The following is a 15,138-nucleotide window of genomic DNA, read 5'->3' on the forward strand; positions in this document are numbered from 1 at the left end:
TAGATTTCTGAAAGGCTAAGCCTCGTCCGTTTATGTTTTTAACAAGTTGGCTCTGTTTGTTATTTCTTCATAAAAGTTTTTAATAAACTCTTGGTGGCTAATATCGCTGTAATATCAATTCAATATATTATATTATATATATATTTTTTGTTCATGTTTCCTCTGAACACAAACAAAAACATTGCCTAATTTTTGGGGTAGAGCGAGTCCTTCTCCATTATCTCAGCCTGATATAATTTGCATCACTCACATTGAGTCAAGCTCTCTAGCCCTATCCTTCAGCCTCCACCAAACAAGGAACACTGTAAGAAATTTGGATACTTATGATAAATATTTGTGGTCTTGAAATAAATAATCGATATTTTAAATATTCGGAATTATATTTTTCATAATAATAAATCCTTCTTTGAGTCTAGAGAACATACATACAAAGTCTTGGAAAAATTGGTATAAAATATTACTAAATGGATATGGCTTTAATAATAATTTTTTTTTGTAGTGCAAGGACTCTTCCGTCTCGTTGCCACGTTTTCGTTGCACCCCGCCCGTGTGTGTGGCTCTCTCGCTGCCTTTTCTCTATGTGGGTTGCTCTCGGCTCTTGCTCTCGCTCTCCAAAAGAAAAAGGGTGTGTACCGGCAAGGACTAGCGGTGAAGCGAGATGGTCATATCCGCGAACCTAACGAGAAAGGGAGATAGTGTTTGCCAGGACATTAGGGGTGGCTCTGGATACGGCAGAGCACAGCGGCTAGGCACGGCTCTTTTTTTTTCGTTTCGCCGGATCGCTCCATCTCTGTTGCACGCATCGTCGCTTTTGTGGGGGGAGCCGGCGACAAGGATGCAAGGATATAGCTGCCGCCGCGGCAAAAGAAGGATATATGGCCAAGGCCTGGAATTGTGCGGCCGCACTCGATTCAGTCGTACGTGTTCGTTCGTTGCTTTCGTTCGGTTTTGATTCCATTCGGTTGTGTTTCTCGTTCGAGAACATTCATTTATAATTTTTTACTCCTCTGCACCGGCTTTTGTGTTGTATATATACTTCTATATATGTATGTTCAGTTACGAATTTCGTTGTGTTCTCGGTTGGTTTTTTACCCAAAACTAGCAAAAACTTAAAAACTAACGAACTAACTGACAAGCTAGGAACCAAAACAACAAAGCAATAAACTGTGCAATTTCCCGGGACTTCGACTTCGTCTTCGACCTCGACTTCGTGCAATATCTTTCTTATAGATTTATATTAGAAGAACAATTGAAAAAGTCGGCAAATCAAATCTTGAGTCCTCCTCACTAGTCAAAAGAAAAAACCCAAAGGAACCCATTTTCTTTCGCATTTTTTTCAAGTGTGTGCCACGAGTGTCTGACTATAAGCCATACGCCTCTATATCCTATATAGTTTGGGTATATATATATCTATCTATACATATATATATATATATATATATATATATATATATAGTTGGGAGGTCCTTTTAGACAAAGGAGCGTGCAAGCAGGACAGCAAACAACAGAGAAGGAAAATCAGCAGCAGGAGAAGCAGAAGCGAGAGCGAGAGCCAGCTAGCGAGTCGATGCGAAAGTTTACTTTTTGTGCAATCAATATATACATCTACACATCTACATCTATATAATATATAAAGTACCCGTATCCCTTCCTCCGCTGTATAACAGTGCCACTACTCGACCGATTTTTTGATTCCGTAGCCGCATCCGTAGCCGTATCCAGCGCACGTAAGTTGTAATGCCATGATCTAATCGGTCTTATCACATTGTCTCCCCTCAAGTACAACATTTATTTATTTTTGACTTGGACACCAAGAAAAAAGCCGAATGGCGGAAAGTAAATCGATAAAATTTCCATGACATTTATTTGTTTTTCCTTTGGCTGGCAATTACAAGGACTCCCTCACAAGCTATTTCAGGAATAGAATAAATTGTATGGCGAATAAGCTTTGCAGGCGGTGTTTACTTATATCTAGATATATCTATATAGAAAATCTGCCCAAGAATAGTTCAAAGTTACCTCAAAACTATTTTAAAACCAAAGAAAGCTTGTTTATTTCCCTATGAAGTGTTTCAAACCTCATAATGCAGTTCAGATAAGTTTAAGAACTAAAAAACTGAAGATAAGGGAAGACGATATTTTAGTATTACAAATAGGAAATAAAGTGTTGTAAAAATTTAATCATTTGCAATTTAATGGTATTGGAAAACACCCAATGGGTATGCCAATAAAAATACAAAACACAAGAAAACAAAAACGCATTTGCCGTATGTGCCAGTGGGAACCTCCTCATATCCTGAGATGCACGCGTATCCTGACCCTCCTCAAGGACCTCGACGACACACATTCGCAAATGAGGTCACAGATATCGGCGCAAGAGTGTCAATTACACATTTTTTCTCGCTTCTCCTTTTGGCCGTCTTCGTCTTTTGACACACACACATATATATATATATATATATACATAGGCAGCAGGGGGTTAAGGGAGAGGCCTGGGGCTTAAGGGGGTTGCTGGTGCAATTAAAAGGATGTCCCCGCCGCAGATCCTGCAGCCTTTCGGGCGTGCACTGCCCCACCTCATTGCAATTTCACAACGTTTCCTTTTCTTTTGCGGCACCTTTTGTGCCCAGCAGGTCTTACCTTGGTACACAGTAAGAAAAGAGAAAGCAGTTTGTGTTTCTTTAAGGCATCCCTTAGTGATTCATTAGGGAAAGTATAAAGTATTTGTATTTATGAGTATTTTTTGTGTATCTTTTTCTTCCACAAAAAAATGGCTTTGTATGTGTGGAAAAGGTGGAAGGCATCAGTGGATTTCCTTAGAAGGGACGTCTACTCGACGATGGGCTGCACATCCTCGGGCTGCACCTCTTCGGGCTGAACCTCGACTCCCTCGACCTCCTCCTCTAAATCGTCAAAACTATCCTCTACGACAATAACATACATTTCCAATGGAGCGGAAGAGGTCATCATCTGGTTAGAGGTCAGGTCGTTGATGGTCTGCATCTGTGCTTACAAATATAAAAATATTAATATAAAGTACAACACGAGTACATATTTCAGTTAAATACTAAGCAAACTTACGGCTGACAATGGAGAATAATTATTTTTATTTAAAAGTTAAAACGATTTGTTCGAGAATTGGTAGAGGAAAGAAAATTTTCTTTGACAGTTGGACAAAAACAAAAAGTTTAAGAGTGTGTCTTTAGTAATTTTTTTCAAAATATTAAATACTGTAATTGAGTATTTTTTTTGTCCTTTTTCCAAAAATACAAGATAAGGTCAGTCTTTGCCTTTTTTAAGTTTTAAGTTTTCTAGCAAAAAAAAAAAAAAATTGTTTACAAATAAGTCTCATGTCTGGTTTTGCTAAGTGCATTTGCCTTTACTGGAACTTTTCTGACACCTTTTCCTTCAACTGGGTTCAATGAACGCAGGAACAGCTGTTGGGTAGGGACTAGGACCAAGGACCAAGGACCGCCTTTGACTTGCCATGATCCTGGCATAGGCCACAAAAAGGCAAGCGTAGTGGGAAAATGTGGCAGGGATACGGGCGGAAAACTGGAAAAACCCCAAACGGGAACACAAAACACACATACAGGAGGGTTCAATGACCGAATGGGACAGGACATTATGGCAGGACCGGACGGTTTGTTTGTTTTTCGCGTCAGGTTTTTACCCTATTTTCAATGCAGTCCTTTTCACACACCAACACACAGGGCACAGGATCTAGGAAGTCCTCTTCTTGCCCTTTTGCAACCCCTAAACGAATGAATTTCCAATTAGAAGCATTTCAAAAATTAACACAAGCTTGGAATAGGAGATTCCAAGTCAACAAAAAATGATTTTTTTAAATGTAAAAATAACTTTTTGTATAAAATTCGTATCCTTCTTTTTAAATATACGAAGAAACCTAGCAATTTCTACAGAAAAATCTTTTAAAAAATTTAAAATAACCATTTAAAAGTTATAAGAATTTCGCAAATGTTTGCTTTTATTCTTAAAACCTTCCCTTTTGTTGTTTAGCTAGACATAAGTTACTATTTGACACGTATATTCTTTTTGTTTTGCTTAATGCGATTTGGTTTCTCCGATTTCCTTGCCAATTTCCAGCATTTCCATTGTTAGCAGCAAACGATTCCGAGGGAGGTTGAGGAAGCAGCACTAAATGTCGCTTATGCGGGGTTAGCATCCTTCGATTCATATCATATATCAAGCTATTACACATGGGATTTTGTGTCGTACAGCTATTTAATTAAATTCCAAGTCATTAGGCGACATTGAGAGAATATGTGTGCATATATACATATGTATTTTTTAAAAAGGCTAAGCAAAAAAATACAGCCGGATCCCATTGTTGTTTGATAAACAGATTTTCGGCATTGACTTACCCTTGTATCTGTGTGGGTTTAAGGGGTGCTCCTGCTCCTGTTCCTGTTCCTGTTCCTGTTCCTGTTCCTGCTTCTCCTTTTGCTGCTGAAGGTTTCAATTGTAGCAACTGTGGTGGTGACTGGCGTCATTACTCCGGGGAGCGAATCGTGTGTAAAATGCGCTTATCAAGCATTTTTTCTTTGGTGCTTATCAGAGTTTGTTCTCCATAAGGTGACAATCCTGGATATAGACAAAGTTAACGATATGTCAGCACTATTTAGTTGATTAGTCGATAAAATACATCCTTACTAGCGATAGATTTGCTCAAAAGTATCGTATTTAAAAAATAGAACTACACTTTTGAATTAGATTTAAGTGCGATTTGTCAGATAATTCTATAGTATGAAATAACGCTGAGAATATTGTAATTAAGGAGTTATTATTTTAGTAGCTTTCAATCAATGTTAAAAGGATAAATCCACAAAAATCTGAGAACAAATTTTGTCCAAATTTATAATTTAAATATAAATTAATAATATATTTTAAAAGAAGTATAATTTTTTCTCTTTTCCGTTACAGATTGAGTGAAATAGAGCGAGCAATCGAACAGCCATCATTTATCAGAAAAAGATACGGATCCTTGGAGGACACGAGGGAGATTTTTAAAATTGCAAAGAAATAGAGGAAAACCGAAGACGAGGAAAGAGGTAATGAGTAAAGGAGTTAAGAAGAAGGAGAAGCAAACAAAAAACCAAACACCACCAAATAAAACCAACTACTATTAATTTAAAACAAACATTAACGAATAATCATATTCAAGCGGTATATATACAAGAGGTTAACGGATAACTCAACTAACAATATATATATATGTATATGTATATATATATACGATATATGAATGTATATTGGAAAACCAAAGCTAAGTTCCACTAAAAGAAGTAAACAACCAAAAACAAAAACCATCGCAAATTTAGTAAAAGTATAAAATAAATAAGGAGAAAATTATTGCTAACTTTTTGCATTTTTGCAATTTTATAAAAAAAATTATAAAGAAAACGAAAACAGAAAAAAACAAAACCCAAGAACTACAACTATAAATCTCACAATAAAGATTTACTAAAAACAAAGAAACATTAAACATTCCGAGAAAAGAAACACCCATTTAGCAAAATTTACTCTTTTATCTAAAAAGAAAACAAAAAAGGAAGACAAACACAAAAACAAAAACATAAAATCAAAGAGAAAAATCCTAATTCAAGCATAAATTAAATTTTAAACGTTTTAGACCAGAGAAAACGATCTAAACTTATAACTTAAATAAAAAGCAAATACATTTTTTCGCGATCGTAGTGGATCTAAAACCCAACATAAACAAAAATTAAGAAAGGAATTCGCGAAGGGACTTGTGCAAAGCAACTAGATCCTCATTAAAAAATATTTAAAAATATATAAAAACGATAAGGAGCAGGTCCTTGTAACCAACCGAGCAGTGAGATTAAATACTAAAAAAACATACAAAAGAAAACCCAACCCAACCGACGCGACGGAGCTGTCAGGACCACAACCAGAGCCAGGATCGGTACAGGAGCTGGAGCAGCAGTTAGACCAGGAGCTGGATCGGCAGCTGGAACTGGAGCTGGAGCAGGAACTGCAGCAAGAGCTGGCGCAGGACCAGGACCAGGAGCAGGAGCAGGAGCTGGAGCAGGCGCAAGTGCAGGACCAGGACCAGGACCAAGACCAGGACCAGGACCCTGAGCAGCAGCAGCAGCAGCAGCAACAGCAAGAGCAAGAGCAGGAGCAGGAACAGGACAAGATCAGGATGACCAACGCCATGGATATTGTAAAGAATGGCAGTGCCAATGGGTCCGTCGACGGCAGCAATGATGAGTCGCGCACCAATTTGATTGTCAACTATCTGCCGCAAACCATGACGCAGGAGGAGATGCGATCGCTCTTCTCCAGCATCGGTGAGCTCGAGAGTTGCAAACTGGTGCGTGATAAAGTCTCAGGTAATTTGGGTAAATATTGACCAATTTTATTCCTAGTTACTACTGCCACTACTACTATTTTTTCTTTCTGTACCATATTAATGTTTCTGTTTTCATAGTTGATCGATATTTTAACATTGCATAGCCTTAAAATTGTAGAGTCTATAATAAATTCAATTCTAATAATGATTAAAAGTACAATAGATAAAAATACATAAACTATCAATATTTTACAATTAAATGCAATATTTTTTGTTATTCAAAACAAGCATATATTAAAAATATAATAATATATATTTGATTTATCATATTAAGTGGAATATTCCAAAGTATTATTCTTTTAGTCAAAAGCTTAAAACATAGTGAAGGAGTCATTTTCGATCTATAATAATAATCTATATATATTCTTGATCAGCATTAACAGGCGAATCTTTCTAGGCATGTAGGAAAGAAAAATTGTTTTTTTGCAATTTTTTCGAAAATTTATAAGGGGTTACATCGCTAAAATTGTAAAAAAAATACATTTTTTATGGAGTATGCAGTTTTTTACCCTTGTAAAAAATAACACAGTACAGCTTTCGGTTCTAAATTTAATGCTTTTTTGGCTTAGTTATGAGATTTAAAAAATTGTGATGTGTCGAAAAAATTGAGAATATTTTAAGATTAGTTATGATCAATTTCCCATACGATCTTTTAATTCAATTGCAAACTTAAAGGGCATATAAACTTTAAATTCTTCACTCGCTGTAGATCCTAATTTTTAAATATATCACACAAGATTTATTTGATATTCAATACAAAATCATTAACAAGGTTTGCTTTCTTCACTAATAACCTAAATTTCTTTTTCATCCCTTTATTGCAGTCTTACCAGCATCGCTGACGGCTCTCAATCCGGCACTGCAGCAAGGTAAGAGTAAGCACACAATTCACCCCCCGAAAAACCATTAATTAATTACTAATTATTATAAATAATTAATATAGGCCAGAGCCTGGGCTATGGCTTTGTTAACTACGTGCGGGCCGAGGATGCTGAGAAGGCTGTGAACACCCTGAACGGTTTGCGTTTGCAGAATAAGGTTATTAAAGTATCATACGCCCGTCCAAGCTCAGAATCTATTAAGGGTGCTAATTTATATGTATCGGGTCTTCCGAAAAATCTATCACAACCAGACTTGGAGGGGATGTTTGCATCGTTCGGCAAAATAATAACATCTCGTATACTCTGTGATAATATTTCTGGTGAGCTTGAAAGACTAACATAATTTAATATAATTGTTTCTTATTTAATGTGTACATTTTATATATATTATATTAGGTCTATCGAAGGGCGTCGGCTTTATACGCTTCGATCAGCGCAATGAGGCCGAGCGGGCCATCCAGGAGTTGAATGGCAAGACACCCAAGGGCTATGCCGAGCCGATCACTGTGAAGTTTGCTAATAATCCCAGCAATAGCGCCAAGGCCCAGATAGCCCCGCCCCTGACCGCCTACTTGACTCCGCAGGCGGCGGCGGCCACCAGGAGACTGGCCGGAGCTCTACCCTCCGCCGGTCGCATAAGGTTTGTCTATATATAATTTGGTTAACCCTTTCATGTTTAGAAATAAGAAGTTGTGCGAGCTATAAGGTAGATAATATATCTAATTATATGTCCGTCTGAGAATGTCGAACCTTACTTTGAATTTTAATAATAAATTTTAATTGATTTAATGAGAGAAATTATAATTAAAAGAAAATTTATGACACTCGCTAGCACTAAGATGCTGGAGCGGAGGAAAGTATGCTATGGTTTTGACGAGCTTATACTTGCTCGCTTTGTCGTCCGATTTTATTTTCAATATCTCAGGATTTTTCTTAACTTTTTGTTCTCTTGCTTTGTGAATAAAATTAAATCAGTATTTATATGTATTTATAATAAGTACTAATTTTACTAAAAAGAAATATATAACTTCATCTTCTACTTTGATTCTGTTGGTATGTGTACGTATCCTTTGCTGTTCTGTTTTGACTAATTTAATTGTATTTAATTGTATCCAAACCATATTTTGGTTCTCTTCTTTTTTGTCCTTCTTTTTTGAAAAACAAAAAAACAAACAAAAAACACATTTTGTCATCATTTTTAGCTTTGGAAAGAGTCCCATGTTAGCGATTAACAAGGGCCTAAGAAGGTGAATTTTTCTTTAACTTTAATTATTTGACACGCTCCATATTCTTTGACAACATATTATATATTATATATGCAAACTGTTGTTTTATTCATTTACCATATATTTAATTTGACTGAATTCTGAAGAATATATATATATATATATATATATATATATATATATATATATAAGTGTCTATCGTTAATGTTTAAACATATAACTCACATTTGTGTATAGTTCAATTCCTTAAATTAGTATTTCCAAAACTATTTGGCTTAATGTTGATTTTGTTTGCATGTGAGAGTTATGTATTTAGTATAATTTATTTATTTATTTCTTTTAAGTATCCTTAAAGTATCCTCCTAAATCTTCCCCCATTTTAAATTATTTCATGTATATTTTATATTTATTATCCTTCGATTCTTAGTTTGTTGATTAACACGATTATATGTTTGTCTTGCCTTCAATCTGTTTAACAATTAAATTAAATACTAAATGCATTTTAATTTCTAAATAAAGGAAAGACATTTGTTTTTTTGTTTCTGTGTACTAAGCATGTACCTCATAAATAATACAAACAAATAAAACCCCCAGAGATAATCAAGCTTACCATCTCTAGATAAGTATAAAAAAGGAGGGGACTGTACCTTACCTAAAATGGGGAAAGAGAGTACCCGTTAAAAAATCACATTGATGTAAATAAAGAAAGTGCCCCAAGTACGATTTATTAATTATATTCTTTTGATACATTTCCCAATAGATACTCACCGCTGGCCGGGGATCTGTTGGCCAATTCGATCCTGCCCGGAAACGCAATGACCGGATCCGGATGGTGCATATTCGTGTACAACCTGGCACCGGAAACCGAAGAGAATGTCCTGTGGCAGCTATTCGGTCCCTTCGGGGCCGTGCAATCGGTGAAGGTGATCCGTGATCTGCAGACCAGCAAGTGCAAGGGATTCGGCTTTGTAACCATGACCAATTACGATGAGGCCGTAGTGGCTATCCAGTCCCTCAACGGCTACACCCTGGGCAACCGAGTGCTTCAGGTCAGCTTTAAGACCAACAAGACCAAGACCACTTAGGCACCACCGCCATTCGGGAGGATGGTTCAGCGACCTCTACAATACTCCATGATCTGTATGATTTGATGACACTAGTCTAGTTCTACTACCGACGAAACGAAACGAAACGAAAGACGATACGATACGAGATTGATTTGCTAAACGCGTTGTAGTCAAAATTGCACATTAATTAACGACGAGTGGGAGGAGTTAGCGGGATTTGAAGATCAGGGGTCAGGGATTTTGAATCGCCTGAATAGGCAGCGATTTCTATCTTTTTGAGTAATTCGCTTAATTGGTAATTGATAATATGTGAACTTTAAATGAAACAATCACTGCATATTTATAAACTTCTGCTCAAGCGATTTGAATGACCTTCCAGATTTTTATGCGCTAAATGAAATTATTATGATTGTAATTCTAACGAAATCTTAGTGAAAATTGATTTATGTTTTCCTATACAATTTATTTTTATTAACTTAAACCTAAACCAAAAACAAAGCTTAAATGAGGCAACCAGAAAAACACACACAACTGCAACTAATGGCAAATTTAGAAAAAAAAGAAACAAGACAACTGTCTATAAATTGACAAAAATGAAATGAATATTGAAAACAAAAACAAAACAAAAAACGAAAAACGAATGAATTAAAACAACAAAAAAACGCAAAAATATGAATGAAGATGAAGAGATAGAAGATGAAGAACGAGATAGAAAGAGAAAAGATTAAAAGAAAATGATCTAAGTCGCAATATATAGTAACTATGTTTTTTTTTAACTTATGAATATGTAATTCAATTCCATTATATTCAATTAAACAGAGTATTTAAAGAAGCTAACCAAATGATTTAATGTCTATTGATTTAAGCTAAACCCAAACAATTTACAAAACATTAATATCTCTCTCTCTCAGCTTACCTTAGTACTTATTATAATAAATATGCATAAATATATTGTATTGTATTGTATTTTGTGTTCGTTTTGCAAAGATGACCTAACCATTACCATTACCTTACCTTACATTAATTCTAGTGCTCGAATTTGTATTCAGCTCTTATATTTAATTCGATTCGCATTGATTGCCACTCGAAGACGAATCGAAGCGATGCGAAAAATCGATGTTAAAGCCGCGATACATCCTCCAAAAAAACGCAACAAGATCAAGAGAACAAATGAAACAATGGCACCAAAGCTCACACTCGCAGACAAAGAGATTATCCACATACTTATGTAGTTTATTATACATTTTATTAAACACCTAAACATAAATACATAATTATTAATCCTTCTTTCCGTCGTCTAAGAGGGGGAGGATGAGTGTATACTCAATATTCGTATTCGCATTCGTATTCGTCAAGTGCAAACCAAAGTAATCACGAAAACCAAGAAAACTTATTATATTATATTAAATTATATATTATTATGCCTACTTATTATTCCATTTTTATAATTATTATAACTTATTAAACGCAACCAAGTAAAACCACAAAAAAAGACAAAAAACGACAGTAATAACTACAACTAAAAATATATATTTATTATTAAATAAATGTGTGACTTATTCCAAAAACTATGCAAAAAAAGAAGAAAAAAAAAACACAAAAAACTAAAACACAAAAATTTGTTTTCTTATTTTTCCCTCACTCACACACACACACACATACCCATAGCCACAACCATCTGATAAATTGGCAATATTGCAGGCAAAGCGCTTGCACAGTTGAAGTGAAGCATTATTGGATCGGATCAAAGACATATATCCAAAAATATGGCAAAAACTATGGGAACTTCAGCCTTGAAAGTCATAACAAACACACAAACACACAAACACACCCAGAACACACAACAACAGCACTCGCATTTATACAACAAAAGATATATTTGAGAATACAAACCAAGTTTGAACTAAGTTTTACGCATATATATAACTATACATATATCTAACCAGACGAACTATGTATATCAACTCGAACCAAGAGAGCAGCCTAGTTGCCCTTTTTTATTCGATTTTCCATTTAAATACTCTATAGTTTATGCCCAAGATCATTTTAGTAGCGTCTACTAACTAACAGTCAATGTGTGTGTGTCTGTAGTTTAACTGACGAAAGCCGAAGAATATTTTTTAAAAGCGTAACCCCTTCTTTTTGTTGGCGAATTTAGTGTGCTTATGGGGTCAGGCCACATCTACATGGCAACCATGGCTAAAAGGCTAAAAATACTACTATAAAAAAATATATAAAATAACAAAACAAGAAAATCAATAAACAAAAGTAATACTTTGGATTAGGGAAAACAAGAAGAAAATGTCAAAAACTCAAGCTAAATGTTGAGAGAGTTGCGAGCGCAAATTGAAAACACCAAATTTTTAAATATAAATGATGTAAAATTTTTTAAACAAAGATTTATAGTAAAATTTATTAAAATATATATAAATATATTATATATATATACATATGTGTATGTATAACGATATATACAAGTACACAAGTATAAGAGAATCAAGAAACCACTACGGAATCACAAGAAAAAATTAAATGAATATGAGCAAAGTGAAATGTGAAATACATTAAAAAAATACCTAAAATTTACCTAGAAACGAATTTCAGCGAAATAACGATAGAACCGGAAGTTTCACCAGCTCAAGTCAGCATTAACCGAAGCAGCAACATGCAGTTTCTGTTTCCGGTGGCAAGCAGGTGAAGCAGTAATGATAGTGGCCCAGTATTGAGGCCAATTCAATAGCTGACTCGATAATGATTCGTTTCAATCGACTTCCTGGCGACTAGTTAACCTACTCAATACTCAATATGGTATATGGTATAATCACGTAATCAAGTAATATCCGTAAAATAAACGCCGCAGCGCAGCTGCGCCTGCGCATGTGTGTCTCGTCATTCACAAAAGCAATATGAAAATGTGGCGCGAGTTGGCTGTTTTGGTCCCATATGCTATCTAACCTATATATATATATATGTTTATATATATATGTGTAAAGATCGGAGGGAGGCGAATGCAGTTGTACAAATCGCAACTCAGCGACTCGGTCACATTCACATTCACGGAGCTGGCACGCATAAGTGCCATCACACAAGCTCCGCCACTTACAATTTACAATTTACAAAAAACACAATTTAAGAAAAATATGCAAAAAAAAATACGAAACAAAAAAAAATACCCAAAGAGAATCACCCGTATTACCCAAAGCATATTCGTAACGTCTTTCGTTGCCCTTGAATAGAGTTCAAGCTGAATTAAATAAGAAACTTACAAAGATATCGATCCACAGCACAGCAACACACACACTTTGAAAGCCCACACACCATAATCAAATCTAAACGATCAGTTCAGATCCGAGAGGAGGTTATTCCATAAATGAATGTGCAATATAACAAAAAAAAAAAAAAAAAACATAAAAAACAACTAAAACTCAACCCAGCAATGAAAATCATCAACTACGCATGAAATGCATTTAACAATTAAATACAACAAATACATATTTATATATATATATGTACATATAGGTATATATGTACGTATGTATATATAAATATAGGCAGATATATGTCTACTTATATGGTCAGGATAGCCCCTATAAACAGAGCAACACCAAAAAAAAAAAAAAAATGAAAAATTTGGGCCTAAAGTGCGAGAAAAACGAAGCGAATTAACAACGCCTCCCGAAGCTACACCCCAAAACCAAAAACCGAAAAAAAAACATAAACTTCCAAACATTTTTATCGATATACACTTAAAATCTAGACACGTAAGGCGATTTCATCGATAGCAATATAAGCTGAAGACAAGGGCGAAAGTGCATGCAAATTAGCGAATATATATATATATATATATATATATATATGAAACTTCAATTTAGTTTATAAGCATCGACAAAATGCGACAAAATAATGCAAATTATGAACAAAAATACGAAAAGACAAACGCCAAAAGCGAGATATTGAAGGCAAAGGACACGGTAAGCAGTGAAAGCAGTTGAAGCCACACCGGAAGATGGCCTGCTTCCTTCCAAGCAGTGACAGCAGTCGATAGACTTTTTACAAGCAGTTGACAGCAGCAAGAAAATTTCTTTAAAAAAAAGTGTTGTATAACTTGCTTTTAAAACAAGCAAATAGGTTTAAAAGAATATAAAACTAAAAACTGCAACAATAAGGAGACAAATTAAAAAACCAACAAAACTAATATACGTAGCCGCTTTGTCAGACGGAACGCGCCCAAACCAAACTAAGTAACTAAGTAAACAAAAACAAAACTTTGCAAGAATATTTAAATCATATGCATAACGGCTTATATATATATATATATATACATATATATATAAGCCAACTATATATAGATATATATATATATAGATATATATATATAAATATATATATATATAGATATATATATATAAATATATATATATATATATATATATATGTGAGCGTGTGCAAGATCTCGATGATGTAAAAAAAAAACAAAACAAAAAAAATCATTAAAATCGGAACTCAAACTTTAAACTTAATTAATTAATTATCCATTTGATTGTGTATGCTAATTATGATTGTCTATAGCGTATCGTACAGATATACATACATATATACTTTTTGTGACAAGGTCCAAGGTCAGCACCTAATTATGCATTACCTTGTATTGGTATTTACCCAATTAGTTTAACCATATACCGCATACTTACTTACCTTACTTTAAATGTGCTTACTTACATTTACTCACTTTTCGATATTGTATTCGTAGCCCCCTTGAGTAGAACTATTTAAACTTATTTGTACACCCCAACAAAGGAGAAAATATTAAAATAAACTACATAAAACCTCACACACATCCTCCTACACCCTACACTCCGACAACCAAGAAAATAAAACTCACAACAGCCGCCCAGCAGCTAAACAAAAAATGCTCTAACTTAACATATTCCATACCATATAAGGTATTTATATATTTAAGTTTTCAAATAAATCTACAGAGTGTTTCGATAATTTAATCACATTCGAACTCAACAGGATAGAAAAAGGAACACTCTGTGAATTTATTCAGGACTCGAGTACATATTTATGGACTTGAATGTATTTACCATAAATATAGCTAACAACTAACAAGCACACGAAACAAAAGACACTCACACCCACACACACACCCACACACATACACCCACACAGTGAAGAAACGATACTGAGGTGACACAAATTTAGATGCATATTATTATATAACTTATATTGAAAAAAAAAAAAAAAACCAAAAGCGACAAGCGATGAAAACGTAAATTTTACTATACTCGTACATATAAATTATATAAATGTATGTAAATTATTATTATATTTGTATTTTATTGTACGTATTAGTTTTGTTCTACGCTCTTTTGCTCTTTCATAAATGAAAATCCAAACATAAAAAAAAACGAAATCCAAACGAAAATCGATAACAAAACCAAAAACCAAATAAAATAAAATAAAAAGCCGGCAAGCAATGGTATACAAAATAAAATATGACAAAACGAGACAAACAAACTAAAAAAAATCTACAAAAAAATGAAATAAAATTGAATTAAAAATTT

The 15,138-nt window shown here is 34.4% G+C and overlaps 1 protein-coding gene and 1 long non-coding RNA gene across 5 annotated transcripts; one reads left to right on the forward strand and one right to left on the reverse strand.

Moving 5' to 3' along the window:
- Positions 1 to 2,676: 2,676 nt before the first annotated feature.
- LOC147643290 (uncharacterized) lies at positions 2,677 to 3,206 on the reverse strand. Its single transcript, XR_015272382.1, has 2 exons — positions 3,082 to 3,206; positions 2,677 to 3,003 (listed from the first exon to the last, which is right to left on the reverse strand). It is a non-coding gene; the product is annotated as an uncharacterized LOC147643290 (long non-coding RNA).
- Positions 3,207 to 4,944: 1,738 nt separating this feature from the next.
- Positions 4,945 to 10,241, forward strand: fne (ELAV like RNA binding protein found in neurons). 4 transcript variants are annotated; one of them, XM_086835975.1, is made up of 6 exons: positions 4,945 to 6,386; positions 7,222 to 7,266; positions 7,341 to 7,598; positions 7,675 to 7,918; positions 8,481 to 8,525; positions 9,265 to 10,241. In XM_086835975.1, exons 1-6 carry the CDS (start codon positions 6,188 to 6,190, stop codon positions 9,587 to 9,589), a joined length of 1,116 nt encoding a protein of 371 aa, XP_086692101.1. In that variant the 5' UTR covers positions 4,945 to 6,187; the 3' UTR covers positions 9,590 to 10,241. The 4 variants fall into 4 exon arrangements, with proteins under 4 accessions (XP_086692101.1, XP_086692102.1, XP_020804969.1 ...); XM_086835976.1 differs by having other exon boundaries at positions 4,945 to 6,377; XM_020949310.2 differs by lacking the exon at positions 8,481 to 8,525.
- Positions 10,242 to 15,138: the final 4,897 nt, after the last annotated feature.

This window comes from Drosophila serrata, unplaced genomic scaffold (assembly GCF_035046125.1).
Source record: "Drosophila serrata isolate PLE 108 unplaced genomic scaffold, ASM3504612v1 contig_276, whole genome shotgun sequence".
Lineage (NCBI taxonomy): Eukaryota > Metazoa > Arthropoda > Insecta > Diptera > Drosophilidae > Drosophila > Drosophila serrata.

What these genes read in the sequence shown, in the direction of transcription:
- fne (XM_086835975.1), top strand. Translation starts at nt 6,188, where the DNA reads ATGACCAACGCCATGGATATTGTAAAGAATGGCAGTGCCAATGGGTCC. An exon ending in CAATCCGGCACTGCAGCAAG is followed by an intron (nt 7,267 to 7,340) that starts GTAAGAGTAAGC and finishes TAATTAATATAG; the next exon opens with GCCAGAGCCTGGGCTATGGC. An exon ending in CCCTCCGCCGGTCGCATAAG is followed by an intron (nt 7,919 to 8,480) that starts GTTTGTCTATAT and finishes CATCATTTTTAG; the next exon opens with CTTTGGAAAGAGTCCCATGT.